Source organism: Chanodichthys erythropterus, chromosome 19 (genome assembly GCF_024489055.1).
Source record: "Chanodichthys erythropterus isolate Z2021 chromosome 19, ASM2448905v1, whole genome shotgun sequence".
In the NCBI taxonomy this organism is placed as follows: Eukaryota; Metazoa; Chordata; class Actinopteri; order Cypriniformes; family Xenocyprididae; genus Chanodichthys; species Chanodichthys erythropterus.
The window spans coordinates 33,826,719-33,842,635 of NC_090239.1; the positions used below are offsets into that span (position 1 = coordinate 33,826,719).

The 15,917-nt window shown below is 39.4% G+C and overlaps 1 protein-coding gene across 4 annotated transcripts in view; it reads right to left on the minus strand.

Moving 5' to 3' along the window:
* Positions 1-4: 4 nt before the first annotated feature.
* Positions 5-15,917, minus strand: part of LOC137007396 (tectonic-3-like) — a 53,402-nt gene continuing 37,489 nt past the window's right edge. For 3 of the 4 annotated variants that reach the window (XM_067368818.1, XM_067368817.1, XM_067368815.1), the window contains 8 exons: positions 15,445-15,483; positions 14,285-14,359; positions 14,088-14,207; positions 11,056-11,163; positions 5,666-5,769; positions 5,367-5,514; positions 496-630; positions 102-264 (listed from right to left, as the gene is read on the minus strand). In XM_067368818.1, coding sequence (XP_067224919.1) covers positions 109-264; positions 496-630; positions 5,367-5,514; positions 5,666-5,769; positions 11,056-11,163; positions 14,088-14,207; positions 14,285-14,359; positions 15,445-15,483 — 885 coding nt within the window. In that variant the 3' untranslated portion in view covers positions 102-108. Of the gene's footprint in view, positions 265-495; positions 631-5,366; positions 5,515-5,665; positions 5,770-11,055; positions 11,164-14,087; positions 14,208-14,284; positions 14,360-15,444; positions 15,484-15,917 lie in introns of all 4 variants that reach the window. The other variant, XM_067368816.1, reaches the window with a different exon arrangement.

The following is a 15,917-nucleotide window of genomic DNA, read 5'->3' on the forward strand; positions in this document are numbered from 1 at the left end:
TCCAGTTGTCAATGTTTCTCCAATGTGCCACTGGTGCTGCAGAAATTACACATTCTTTAAATAATGTCTGAGAAACTCTTCCAACATTGGCTGGTACTGAAGTTTGATTTACTCTTGATCAAACTCTCCAACCCCTCTGGAAAAAAAAGCAAATGTAAACTTCCATTCAGGTTGATACTCCCCCATGCCAGGGGCTTCTGAGTAAACTGTAGCATCAGAGAACATCACCTCAGAGGTCAATGGGACAGAAGACTGGAGGGGACACTGGAGGCAAGAAGAAGACTAAGTCATGTGAACTTCCCAAAGACTTATGTGTGTGCAAAATGTCAGTTGCACAATCAAAACATGTTACATAGATATTTCTACAAGTTTGAAGTTTAAGATGTACAAAGTACATCTTTATGCAATAAAAAAAGTTTTTATTTTTGAAAAATCACACAAATGAGAATCATGTCAGTATCCCAGGGCTCAACAGTAACATTATGCTATGCTTACCTTCAATCTCTGACAGCCAAAGATGAATTTGGCCCCCAAGATGTGGTTCTGTGGCAGGGCCCTTAGGCCCCTCTGAGCCCAGAGCACCCGCAATGATAGAGACACAGGCAGGAGACAACCCGTCTCGCATGCATCCTGAAACATTTACAAATGAACTTGTTAACATATTTGGGATATTTTACAGCTATATATATCTATATATATATATTAGCCCCCTTCATAAATATGATCAAAGAGGACTCTAAAAATAAATCTGCATTGTTTATCCTTTTGATCTTTAATTTATAAAATTAGCAAAAATCTAACCTTTCATTGAAGGAAAAGAATTGAAAGTGGGGGGGAAATAACATTATGAAATAAATGTTTTTCTCCAAAACAAGTTGCCCACAATTATTAGCACCCTTTTATTTAATACTTTTTGCAACCTCCTTTTGCCAAGAGAACAGCTCTGAGTTTTCTTCTATAATGCCTGATGAGTTTGGAGAACACCCGAGAAGAGATCAGAGACAATTCCTCCACACAGAATCTCTCCAGATCCTTCAGATTCCCAGCTCCATGTTGGTGCTTCTCTTCAGTTCACTCCACTCTTTCTCTTTAGGGTTCAGGTCAGGGGACTGGCATGGCCATGTCAGAAGCTTCATTTTGTGCTCAGTCACTCATTTTTGTGCTGGTTTTGATGTTTGTTTTGGATCATTGTCCCAACGGATGATCCAACCACAGCCCATTATAAGATTTCTAGCAGAAGTGGTCAGTTTTTGATTTTTTTTATCTGTTGGTATTTGATAGAATCCATGATACAATATATCTGAACAAGTTGTCCAGGACCTCCAGCACAAAAATAGGCCCAAAACATTAAAGATCCAGCAGTATATTTAACCGTGGGCATGGGGCACTTTTTATCCATGTGTGCACCAAAACCATCTGGCTGCCAAGAAGCTCTTGTTTTAGTTTCATCTGACCATAGAAGCTCGTCCCGTTTGAAGTTCGAGTCTTGTCTGACAACTGAATATGCTGGAGATTCTTTCTGGATGAGAGCAGAGGATTTTTCTTGAAACCCTCCCGAACAACTTGTGGGGACGTAGGCGATTTTGATAATTTTTTTTAGGCTTTCTGAGATTCAAGACAACTAATCTCTGCAATTCTCCAGCTGTGATCCTTGGATAGTCTTTGGCCACTTAAACATTCCTCCTAACTGCGCATTAGGAAGATTTAGACACATGTCCTCAGATCTGTAACATCTTTAGTTGACTGGTACTTCTCAATTATTGCCCTGATAGTGGAAATGGGGATTTTCAATGCTTCAGCTATTTTCTTACAGCCACTTTCTATTTTGTGAAGCTTGACAATCATTTGCTACACATCAGAACTATATTCTTTGTTTTTTTCTCATTGTGATGAATGATTAAGGGAATTTGGCCTTTGTGTTTCCTCATGTTTATACTACTGTGGAACAAGAAGTCATGGCTGGACAATTTCATGTTCATGATCACCCCAGTGAGCTAAATTTTTTTTAAATATGAATGGGAATATACTTCAGAGATATTTTACTCATAAAAAATTCTAGGGGTGCTAATAATTGTGGGCAACGTGTTTTGGAGAAAAACATTTATTTCTTAATGTTATTTTTCCCCCACTTTCAATTCTTTTAGGTTAGATTTTTTGCAAATTTTATGAATTAAAGATCAAAAGGATAAACAATGCAGATTTATTTTTAGAGTCATCTTTGATCATATTTATGAAGGGGGCTAATAATTCTGGCCACAACTGTATATATATATATATATATATATATATATATATATATATATATAGGGGCTGTCAAGCTATTAAATTTAAAATCTAATTAATCGGATTCGGCATATCATGTATTTAATTTATCAAATTAATCTAATCGCAATTTGAAAAAAAAAAAAATGCCCCAAAAGATCATTTAAACCATTATTTTGTTAAATGAGAAAAGCATCAAATAAACGTTACAAAAAGTATCTTTAGAAATATATTTTGATTCAACATAAAATTTATTACACAAACTTTTAGGTGACAACGGCCATGATTTTTTTTTTTTCAAAAGCTGCATCTGAATTGGTACTTAGATGCATTTACAGACCAAAAAAGTTTGTTTACCAACATTCTTCAAAATATCTTTTATGTTTCTTAAAAGAAACTAATACAGGTTTGAAACGACGCAAATGAAATATAAGATGAGTGAGAACATGTAAATAAACAGAATTTTTTTTCAATTTTGGACAAACTAAACCCCAAATACCCAGTGTGTCTGTGTGTGTCTATATATATATATATATATATATATATATAATATATATATATATATATATATATATATTATATATATAATTTTTTAATTTTTTTAATAAAGTGATAATTTAAATCAGAAACTAAAACTGCCAGTAGGTGGTGGTAAATGTCTAATAAGTAAATAATTGAGCCATTCATTTATTTGATGAATTCAAATGGCTGATTATTGGAGGATTTAAATAAGTGGCTATCTTTATGAATAGGCCATTGAATCATTGGTACCAGTCATTCGTAAATAGGGTGCGCATTAATCCCAGGCTATGAATTGCAACTACGTAAATTTCGTGTCCAGGAACGCTGTGGAATCTTCTGGACTACCTTTTCAGGTTTTGCTCCAGTATATTATGAATGCTAAAGAGACTAATTGGCTATATGCCAAACAAAAAATATTCAATTAAAGTGTGTCCACTAAAGCATTTTTAACCAGCTAAATAAATGAGATGCTCTTCTAAAAACAGCCGGATAGTGGAGTGCTTTGGAGGCATCTTTTTTTCCAGCTGATATGCTTTGGTTGCTATGATGTAGTGTTAATTTCGTTAAAATCTATGATGAATAATGTTTGTTGATGACCTTTTTGCCATGACTAGGATGAGACAATGACCAGACACCACCAGCTTCATTATCAACATGCAAAATCATTGAGGAAATAAGAAAAGACTAAAATGTAGTAAAAAAAAAAAAATATTGACTGTTTTTAACAAGCTGCTACAAGCTTTCATGTTTGCGATTGCCAGCTAGATTTCAATAATTTTAAATCACCCAATCAGAGCTTTTCTGTTAATAGAACACCTTTCTACCCGGTGTTTTACTTAATCTTTGCAATCTGGCAACAATGCGCACACACTCTCTCTACACTGCAGAAGAAGTGCTGATAATCTACACTGTGTGCAGAATTATTAGGCAAGTAGATTTTCTGATCATATTTTTTTTTCCCAGGCACATTTTACCAATTCCAAACCACATCAATCTTAATAACTACTATTAATTTTGTATTTAATAATTTGTAAGTGATATATAATTGTTCATGAAGGCTGGAAATGAAAAACGCCTTATATTCAGGTGTGCAGAATTAGGCAGGTTTTCTTTTACAGGAAAAATCAGCCAAAAAAGAGATTTAACTCTAAAAATATTAAATGCCCATGAGAAGGATGAAATACTAATGCAATAATAGAAATTGCAAAGTTAAGGCATGACCATTGGACAGTGAAATGCTCATTGGGTCAACAGGGTCAGACAAAAACAGCTGGAGAAGAAAAGACACATATTAACTGCTAAAGAATTAAGGTGAAGAATTAAGTGTGAAACCATCAGGAACCCTTTAGTCTCCAGCGCCACCATTTTCCAGAACATTTCAGGATAGGATCTAAAAATGATCTTCCAAAACTTAGTGCCAGATTCTGGAAGATGAATTCTTAAAAAAGTGGAACAAGAGAATGTGGTGCTGGTCCTTCAAGAGTAACTCTCAATCTGTCTGTCTATAAAACGAGAAAAAAAAAAAAAAAAAAAAAAAAAAGCAGTCTTTGTATATTTTACAACACTTCAGCTTGTGATTCTTATGAAGTGGGGGTAATTTTTCAGGATTCTTCACCTAACCTAAGTCTCTGAGATTCTGACACCTTGCACTTCTGGAGACTCCAGGTAGGTTGCAGTTCTGGAAAATGGTGGCGCTGGAAACTAAAGGGTTCCTGATGGTTTCACACTTAATTCTTCAAATTAATTCTTAATTTCTAGTATTTCATTAGTATTGCATCCTTCTCATAAGCATTTCATAATTTTTGACTTTTCAGTCCTAATCTCTTTTTTGGCTGATTTTGCCTGTAAAAGAAAACCTGCTTAATAATTCTGCACACCTGAATATAAGGCATTTTTCATTTCCTGCCTTCATGAACAATTATATATCACTTATAAATTATTAAATACAAAATTAATAGTAGTTATTACAGTTGATGTGGTTTGGAATTAGTAAAATGTGCCTGGGAAAAAAATTTGATCAGAAAATAATAATTCTGCACATGGTGTAAAAACACAGCTAAACTCCATCTTACTTGTTTGTCTATCTATCTCTATTTGAGATATTCTACTTAAATACAAGTGTCATTCAGTTGGTCTGTTCCTTCACAAGCTGCTTGAGCTGTTTGCTGCGTAAATCTGCAATCAAACCTTCTCAGTGATTAACTGTAATAAATCCAAACATGGATCTCTTCACTATATTTGTGATTGTGTTTGTGGAATAACTGTACTTATGCAAACCTCTGTGTGAAAATGTCTTTTTTTTTTTCTCTCGCTGTTGTTTAAAAAAAAAAAAAAAACATAAAAAAAAAAAACGCTTAACGGGAAGTTGTTTGTTGCCTTTATATTCTGGGTTCATCTGTGGTCGGAACTGTGAATGTGTTTTTTGTGTAACTGCAGTATTTTTTGATATCTCTGAACTATTCTATATTATTACAGAGATTATGTAAACCCCAAAGCTACTGCAATTTTCTACAAATGTAAATAGCTTTTACAATCTAGTAATTTCAGTAATTAAAATATGACAAGAATGTACTGTAACTCACTGAAGCCGGTGTGGAACAGTCTTGTGAAATGACTCTGCTCTGGTCTGTCTGAGAGCCTGCAGTCATACTGATCAGATCAGGCACAGCAACCCCTGCTAAAATACTCAAAAGCTCAGCCCGCAACACTCCACAGTCACTGGACGAAGACCTAGACAAAACAAAAGACAACAGGAATCAAAATAGAAGCATTATAAATGTTGTTGAGTATATATAATTATGTTGACATATATAAGTACTAAGTTGCATCTTGTCTTCAAATTTTAAGTGGTAAAAAGCAATGTAGTAAATTTGTGTAATACCTGAAGGTGCAGCCAGTCACAGTGTTTTGTTTAAAAAGAACAGGGGGCCGATTACCGAGATCTGCAGAACACTCTCCATCATCTGACAACCCCAAAACTGTCAACTTCCACAAATGTCAAAGAATTCACATATTCATCAAAGAGATGCATTAAATCCTTCCCTAAAGTCCGGTACTATGCAGGAGGTGTAAATATTTGCTCTGAAAAAAATCTCTTAACAAAATCATGCAATGAAACATGGCATTTGAAATTTTGGTTTGCCCCTATTATGCTATTTGAAAGGTTCCCAATTTTGTTTAGGTCTCCTACAACAGGTTTACATGCATAAAAGTAAAAAAAAAACACTTTAGTTTTCTCATAATTTACATTGCACATCACATTTTTCAATGATTCTTAAATGACTCGATGAATCGGCCTGCTCTAATTGGCCAAATGGCACAGTCTGTTGTGATTGGTCTACCGCTTACAGCGCAAGTTGGAAACAAACGTCCATTACCATAGCTGAACTCGGTTTGACGTACAATATGAGATTGCAAATGCAATTCCTCACCATCAGTATTAACAAGTGTAGGTCCATCAACAAACCAATGTGTATATTTCTAATATTGCGGTGCACATGTGGGAACTGTATAATTAATAGTATCAATAACAGTGCATACGTTATCTGAGAACTAACGTGAATGACTGATGTAATATTAGAGTTTGTAAAACAAATCCAGCTCTATCCTTTATCTTGACTCAGTAATAAGAACGACAGACATTCTATACTAATCAACACAGCGAGCCCACAGCTGATTAGCACATCACACGTGACCTTTCCAACGTGATTACATAATGCGTGGCGCATCACAGAGCTAGTGCAAGACGAGCATTTGTGGTTAAAAAGTAGATAATTTTTTATTTTTTTATGACTGATAGTTTTGCTAGATAAGACACTTATTCCTCAGCTGGGATCGTGTAGACCCTTGAAGCAGCAATGAAACCGCCCCAGAGAAGTCCTCTATATGGAGAAAAATCCTGAAAAGTTTTCTTCAAAAACCTTAATTTCTTTTCGACTAAAGAAATATGAGTACAAAAATACATTTCACCAGTCTTCGTACTGTATTTTTGTATTTATTTTTATGTTATTTTCTGGAGCTGCTGGGACAGACAGATAAAAGTAAATAGCCCACATTATGTCTGTGTTACAGATCCCTTGTTTCCCTGGACTCCATTTCCCAGAATCCTCCTGTTCTCCTCACCTGCACACACTTCCCTCGTCAGCTCCTCATCATCACAGATCACCTGCACCTGGACTCTATTGTCAGCACTCCCCATATATTGCACTCACTCCCTTCACTCCTCGTCCGTTCTCTGTTTTGTTAATGTGTATGTCTGGCGTTCCTTACCTTTGTTTATTAAAAAGCATCTATTATTGTGGAAATCCGTATCTGCCTCATCTCTGCACCAGCATACCGTAACAGAAGAACGGACCCAAGAAGTTGGATTTTCACAAAAAAAAAAAAAAAAAAAAAAAAAATGGAGACTTTCCCCAGCTCCCTGGATCCAGCTCCTCCAACACCTCTCACCCTGACAGCCAGCGATCGCCTTATCGGGCTCCTGCAGGTAGGTCGTTCGCTGGAGAGGTATGTGGAGGAGTTCGTTGAGATCGCTTATTTGTCTGACTGGCCTGAAGCAGTTTTGATCTCCCTGTTTTTGGATGGATTGGATGATGACACTATCCGTTTTGATGAACCTGTTTTTTGTTTCTCCTTAAGTGAAACTATCAATTTAATTTTGTGGTTAAATGGCTCCAAATTCTTTGTAGATGAGGTTCAGGATGAGTGTTGTCGTCCAGTCCATCCAGAAACACGGTTGGCCGGGCCAGTCAGTCAACCTCCGTCTTCCTCCGCATACCCCTCCAGCAAACTCCCTGCCTGCCCCATGCTGGACCCACATTCCTCAATTGGGTCCAGAAAGCAGCGGAGGAGGAAGCAGCCCGCTCCAGTGTCTCCAGAGCCCGCTCCAATATCTCCAGAGCCCGCTCCAGTATCTCCAGAGCCAGCTCCAGTCCCCACAGAGCCAGCTCCTGTGCCTGTGGGGATTTTAATTGTATTTGAGGGGATGAAATGGCCCTCAACCCCAGTCTCCTCCGAGCCAAGTTCTCCAGTCTCCTCCGAGCCAAGTTCTCCAGTCTCCTCCGAGCCAAGTTCTCCAGTCTCCTCCGAGCCAAGTTCTCCAGTCTCCTCCGAGCCAAGTTCTCCAGTCTCCGCCGAGCATGTTTCTCCAGTCTCCGCCGAGCATGTTTCTCCAGTCTCCGCCGAGCATGTTTCTCCAGTCTCCGCCGCCGAGCAAGCAGCGCCAGTCTCCGCCGCCGAGCAAGCAGCGCCAGTCTCCGCCGCCGAGCAAGCAGCGCCAGTCTCCGCCGCCGAGCAAGCAGCGCCAGTCTCCGCCGCCGAGCAAGCAGCGCCAGTCTCCGCCGCCGAGCAAGCAGCGCCAGTCTCCGCCGCCGAGCAAGCAGCGCCAGTCTCCGCCGCCGAGCAAGCAGCGCCAGTCTCCGCCGCCGAGCAAGCAGCGCCAGTCTCCGCCGCCGAGCAAGCAGCGCCAGTCTCCGCCGCCGAGCAAGCAGCGCCAGTCTCCGCCGCCGAGCAAGCAGCGCCAGTCTCCGCCGCCGAGCAAGCAGCGCCAGTCTCCGCCGCCGAGCAAGCAGCGCCAGTCTCCGCCGCCGAGCAAGCAGCGCCAGTCTCCGCCGCCGAGCAAGCAGCGCCAGTCTCCGCCGCCGAGCAAGCAGCGCCAGTCTCCGCCGCCGAGCCCTCAGCTCCAGCCGCCGCCGAGCCAGCTGCTCCAATTATGAACTTTGTAAAGACTGTTTTCCCTCCCTGCCTCCCTCTCCCGCCTCCCATGTGTGTCTTCACTGAACCTTCACCTCAAGCCCCCTCGCCCAGATCTCCACCTCGGACCTCTGGGCGATTACCTACACCCTGGCTCCAACCTCCCTCTGCTCCACCGTTGCCCATCAGTCCTCCAGCCTCACAAGTCTCCATCCTGCCCCCGTTCACACCTTGTTCCCTCGTCAGCCTGCCTTCCCCTCTGGACTGCACTCCTCCGTCTCCGCTCCGTCCCTCCGTCCCTCGCTTCCAGTTGGCTTCCTCACTCCCCCTAGTGTTCACTTTGTTGTCTGTCGTCTGTGTTCAACTGCGGCCTTCTGGAGCCCCGGCTGCGCTTCGGTCGGCGGAGCCTTCGGTTCCGCCATCACCCGCCAGTCCTTCAGCGACGCCTGGGCTCAACGCCTCGAAGGCTTCGGCTCCTGACCCGCCATGGCTGCCCGCTGCACCTGACCCGCCATGGCTGCCCGCTGCACCTGACCCGCCATGTATGCCCGCTGCATGTCTGCCCGCTGCACCTGACCCGCCATGGCTGCCTTCGGCTCCTGACCCGCCATGGCTGCCTTCGGCTCCTGACCCGCCATGGCTGCCTTCGGCTCCTGACCCGCCATGGCTGCCTTCGGCTCCTGACCCGCCATGGCTGCCTTCAACCCCTGACCCGCCATGGCTGCCCACGGCTCCTGACCCGCCATGGCTGCCCACGGCTCCTGACCCCCCATGGCTGCCCACGGCTCCTGACCCGCCATGGTTTTTGGACCTGCCCTGGAGACCTCCACTCCAGTTTACTCCTTCCCCTGCTCCGGTTTGAGGTCTCCAGGGCGCCCGCCCCCCTCCCGGTTGTTACATCTACGGCGCGAGGACGCGCCTACCGGGAGGGGGAGGTACTGTTACAGATCCCTTGTTTCCCTGGACTCCATTTCCCAGAATCCTCCTGTTCTCCTCACCTGCACACACTTCCCTCGTCAGCTCCTCATCATCACAGATCACCTGCACCTGGACTCTATTGTCAGCACTCCCCATATATTGCACTCACTCCCTTCACTCCTCGTCCGTTCTCTGTTTTGTTAATGTGTATGTCTGGCGTTCCTTACCTTTGTTTATTAAAAAGCATCTATTATTGTGGAAATCCGTATCTGCCTCATCTCTGCACCAGCATACCGTAACAGTCTGAGTCTGCAAACGGCCGTTAACAAAAGGCCAGAGACGCTGAAGACGGACGCGAAGGAAGCAGCTCACTGTTCACGATGGTCGAAATATAGGAAGAAAATATAAATATTGAATTGGAGGTGAAGGATTATGAATTCATCTCTAAAAGGAGATCAGTCTCCAGGAAGATTTCGATGGCAATGGCATTTTATTTTTCTCTTACCTCCAAATAAAGTAGCTAATTATTAGCACATTTCAGCTTTGTTTACAGCGGTGACCAAGGAAACGCTGTATCACTGCTGCTCCATAAGCGCCACCTGCTGTCAGAGAGTGAATCTGCATCTAATTCAGCCTGCTGTTTTTGTTTCATGCTTTTTTGTGTGTGTAGCATTTATAATTTCACAAAGATAAAGTCAGACCATTCTGTTTTTGCTTTAAATCTTGAAATTAAATCTAATTCAAATAAAAAAACAACTGCTCATGCAACGTGCATAGCATCTTTGTTTGGATTGTGATTAAAAAGCAGTGGTTCCCTCTAATTTGAAATGGCTATGTATTTTTGTTTATTATAATAATATTAATAATAAATATCTGCAAGCAGTATCAGAATTGGCCAATTTGCTTGTAAAAATAAATAAATCAGAATCTACATTGACCACGAAAAAAATACTAAATACAAACTGGGCTGTCTTTTTCTATCAAGTGGATCTTGTCTTTCAAAAAGGTCGAGGTCAGGGATCTTGGGCTTAAAAAGGTTGGTGACCACTGCTTTAAAGGGTTAGTTCACACCAAAATGAAAATTGTCACTCATTACTCACCCTCATGTCGTTCCAAACTTGTAAGACTTACGTTCATCTTTGGTACACAAATAGTTATTTTACATTTACCCACTTTAAATGCACATTGCCCGCCAAGAACAGTTGTCCTAAAGCTGTCCTGCCTACAGCTATATTTTTAAATATGAAATGAATTACCATTACTATAATGATTGTATTTCAAATTGAGTATTAAATTGTCGAATCAATGCCACAGATAGGTCAAAAAACAAATTCACCTTCAAAATAACCAAAAAACTATGCACCAGCATCTATGGTGCAGAGCATCCAGGTAACATCCAGGTGGACACTGTAAAGTTAGTTAAGCCTTCTGGTGTCTAGCTAACTAATTGCAAAAACATGATACATAATGAGTTGGATACCTTATATCAGCAGACGCTCTGACAAATTTCTCTATCATTCATTCTTCAACAAACTGTAGGCACATCATGCCAATGAATACGTGCAATACAGAAATAATCTTGCTTTTGTTTGATTTAACCTCAGATTAGTTAGTAGTGTACTCTGATACAAGAACAATTTCACAGTAAAGTGGAAAGGATACAGGTTGTGAATTTTCACCAAACCACCCAACTAGTGGTGATTCAGGTTTCAGCCCCTCTGGAGGTGATGGACGTGTTGGTGTGGCCATGGGGTGAGTGAGTGTGACCAACTGTTATTCAAACAACAGGGGATTAAAATGTTGCTTATTATTGTAATTATTGGTGAAACAACAGACTTCTCTCTGGTGACATATGTCGGACTTTTCCAGTCATTTAATCTGCTTAAACCCTTTCTTACTATCAACTAGAAGCTTGCATGTTGACCTTGCAATCTTTTTTTTTTTTTTTTTGATAAAATGTTTGGATGTATGTCACAATATGAAAGAATTTTTTATATTTTGTTAAAAGGTCTTTTTTCATTTGGTACTGCCCCTCAGAATCTAAAGACGATATGTCTATGTTTAATATAGACATATCATAATAATACACATTTGGAATGATCATTCTGTTCAAAAGTTCTTAATGTTTGTTTCTTTCTTGAGCATCAAGGTTTTCACCTTTTGTAATAGTTATTGTATGAGTCTATTAGTTGCCCTTAGAGTGAAAAGGTGGACCACAAAATCATACAGTCACTGTTGGAATGGTTAAAATATGCAGAAAATTCTGCAAAAAAAACAAAGAATTTGTAGGACCGGGAAGATTTTTCTGAAAAACTGTGGACAGTTTAACTGCTTAGGACAAACAAAGGACTCATGATCAACCATCATAAAAAATAAAAACAGCCATGGATGATCCAGGTAATGACAAAAAAGTATTAAGAATCGAGCATATGTACATTTTTGAATGGGATAATTTTACAAAATAAAAACAACATGCAATTTTTAGGAGCCCTATTATTATTAGGGGCCAAGCCCCGAAGGGGCTGTAGCCCCTATTGTAATTGTACGTTTTCTCTTTTATTATTATTCTTCCTCCCGAATGGGAGTCTATGGCAGCCCTATCAAGGGAACATGAGAAAATGATGAAATTTGGCACAGTTGTAGAGATGCTCATGAATAGCTATTGGACCAAATTTGGAGTATCTAGAACCAACTCTATAGCGCCACCACCAGTTCAAAAATTCAACATTCTAAAGGTTATAACATTTGAACCATTTGCTCTAGAAAAATGTAATTTAGTACATCTGATTCATCTCGTTATGCTGATGCTACTCAACATCTTGCATTAAGTCTCCGCCCATTACAGTAGCGGCCATTTTGAAAAGTACAGTATTCCGTTTTTTCGCTACTCCTCCTTCAAATTCTGTCCAATTTTGTCCAAACTTTGATCAGGTGATCTTTGGACTGAGCCGCACAGAAATGACTGAACAGATTTTTTTTATTCATCTTTGTTCAAAAGTTATGATGCCACGAAGTTAACGAGGTCGACCCAAAATTAGTATAGAGGCTGTATCTCGGCCAAACTTTGAGCAATCGAAACAAAAATTGGTACGCTTCATCAGGACGATGGTCTGAGGGTCTATGCCAAACTTGGGAACAGCGCCACCTACAGGTCATGAGATATGAAAAATGGCTATTTTGGCCAATAACTTTTGAACAGTTTGTCAGAAAATCAAGATCTTGGTGTCTATGGATTCCTTGGATCATGCCGAATCCGACAATACCGATATTCTGTCAATATTGGATGAATCACGTGTCCGCCATTTTGAATTTTGTCATAAATTGCAATATCTTTTAAACAATTTGACATATCTTCACAAAAATCGCGATGTATGACATTTATAAGGTCCTGAAGGCACCTGAGAAGTTTCAGCACAGCGCCACCTACTGTTCCACAGACGTAATGATTATTGCAAAAACGCTTATAACTTTTGAAAACACTTTCCAAAATGTGTATGCTTTATGTCATTTTATTCCCTGGCTTATGCCGATTCCGACAATGTATCATTTGTCATTTTCCTTAAATGTACCTGTCTGCCATATTGAAGTAAATGAAAAACAGTTTTTTCGCTACTCCTCCTACAAATTTTGGTCAATTTTGTCCAAAATCTGCTCGGATGATCTTTGGACCGAGCCGCACAGAAATGACTGAACAGATTTTTGATATTCGCTACCATTCCCGAGATATCCGTCTCTGAATGTGACCTTGCTTGTGTTTGTTGTCTTATACTAGTTAGCTTAGCATGCTAATTGCTTAGCATGCTAACCAGTTGTCATTCTCTTTAATGTGGCTCTTCAGTTATCAAGTTAACCATGAGCTTCATTAGCATTAAGTTAGCTTAGCATGCTAATATGGTTAGCATGTTAAGTAATGCTTTTTTTGTGAATTCTTTGTTACACTAAAAGTTCTCTTCCACAGCCTGTTGAATGTGCATCCTCAAGTAGCTCAATGTGTAAAGCCAGTTACCTGAAGATCCCCATATCCAAAGATAATGGGTTCGAATCCCAGGTGGAGTGGTTTTATGAAATAGTGTGTTTTGATTCCTTTACTGCCTCTTGGATTAGAAATAAATGCTTTTTGTTTCATGCTGTGTTCATTTTCATCTAAGTTTATGTACATTCTGAGTTCATTATCGCCCATAATTCTGAACCAGCTGTTTCATGTTTGTTCATTTTCTGCTGTTTTTCCTCTTCCTGCTCTGTATTGCGCTACAGCATGATGAGCTGCAGAATGATCTAAAGTAGTTATTAAATATAACATTCAGTGCAGTTTTATAAAACTGCTTAATTTTGAGTTCATTGTCACATGAACTAATGAACTTTGGCAGGTGTGCCAACATTCACCTGCACAGTGGTGCAATGAGATGAGAAATTGGCATTGGAACCGGAGATTGTGGGTTCGAATCCCGTGTGGGGTGCCTTTATACAATTGAGTATAAAGGCACCCAAGTGTTTTGCACATACATTCAATTTCTGCTGTTTTTGCTCTTCCTGCTCTGTATTGCACTACTGCCCCTTCTGGGGCTTGGCCCCGAATTGCTGCTTGCAGCTACATTTATTATTATGATTATTATTATTATTAATTATTAACGTTTTTAGATTCTGCAAGGTGTATGTAAAATTATGATCACAACTGTATATAGAGAGATAGTTACCTGGAATATAACCATATGCTTTTGCAGTAGTTGTGTATCTATAGTTGTGTTCAGCAGTTCTATGTTCAGTGTAGCTTTTGCAATCTCTCCTTTGCCTGTGTACTCAATCACATACTCCACCTGTGAGAACAACAAAAGATTTCACTCATGTATATTCTGACATTGATATATGCATCCCCACATTCCTCTGCACTGACCTTTGATACCAAATTCAGACATGAGCCGTTTTGCTCCAACGGTTCAGGCCAGTCACTCACAGTAGAAACTGGGATCTAAAACAATGCAAACAAAATTTATGTAAACATTCTTGGGGTCAGAAATCATAAGTACTGTATATTACGGAAGCCCTAAGAGGCCATGGGCTATAATTTTTTTTTTTTTCTTGTTTTCTCGTAATCACGACATAATTAATCTTCTATAAGTTACACAAACATGGCAGTATAGAACCAAATATAACTGATGGGGTGTGGTATATATCCACCTTAATGTGTTAGTTCATATTGGCCAAGATTGTACGTGTTTGGGACAGAGAGAGTGAAGACCTTACTTCTTGTTTGCTATCATTTGTGAAGTATTGTATGTGTTAATTAACTTTGTTAATATTAAATGTTTGAATGTGATTAATTTGCATGAAAGTGTATCCGTTATCGTTATGTTCTAACTGCTAGATGCATGACTCATCAGTTTCACTACCGCGATAGCATTCGTGTGATTCTAAATGTAGTGCTTATTAATATTAATTTGGTGTCACTTTATAGTATTCTGTTTGCACCTTATTGTGCATCTTTAAGACGCCATTTTAATAATCGCAGTTTTAGTGTTAGTTTACCTCACTGTGTCACTCAATGTATATTGATCATTTAATTCAGTGATAGTGTGTAACCCATTTATATTTCTTTGTAGGAAACCACACACATACACATAAACGCTCTCAAACACCATCCCAAGATTGTACTTAGCCAATATCAACTGGATTTTTTTTTTTTTTTTTTTTGTGAAATCTGGAGTATTGCACCTCTTTTTAATGGAAGAGCTAGGAGGACCTCTTTTTAATGAAAGAGCTAGGAGGAGGTAGACAGTTTAACGCAACCCGTCACAGCCTATCTTTCATGACAAATAAAAATAACAAACAAATTATGTAATATAATTTTATTTCAAATGAATGAGGGAAATAAAGTGGGTGCAGTGTGTTTCAGAATCAAACAATCATTGTAAAAATAACTTTTGTTTTGTCGATATCACAAGAAAATTAAGTTAACAAGATTAACAAGATAGAAAAATTAATAATAACCCATGGCATTTTAGGGCTTCCGTAGTATATCACTACATACAATTAAAATAATTTGATGCAACTCACAACCAAATCTGGACTGCTCTCCACCTGGGCCCTGGGAACCTAAAAGACAAAAGCTTAATAATTAATATGCTATGATAGGCATCCAAGGATGTCTATTTTCAAGAAATATTCATAATCAACCATCATTAATATCTATTATCAATCAATTATAAATCTAAAATTACTTAAAGGAATTAATTAGTTGTTAATACTGCAAAACACATGTAGAGATGAACAAATATAATGTAAACGTAGTCTACTTTAAACTATATTTTACAGTTTTTTTAATTGCTTTGGTGCAATTTTCACAAGCAATTGGTACATTTTCCAAACTCTTAGTATTAATATCACAACAGATCATCAAAAGTGCACTTTTTTTCAAACATTTTAGCATGTTTTCAATTGTATTAGTACAATACACAAAATCACAAAGTATCCTTTTCACTACGGAAAATAAGCTTTTCGTCTATATAAATGTTTCACTCACAGTAACT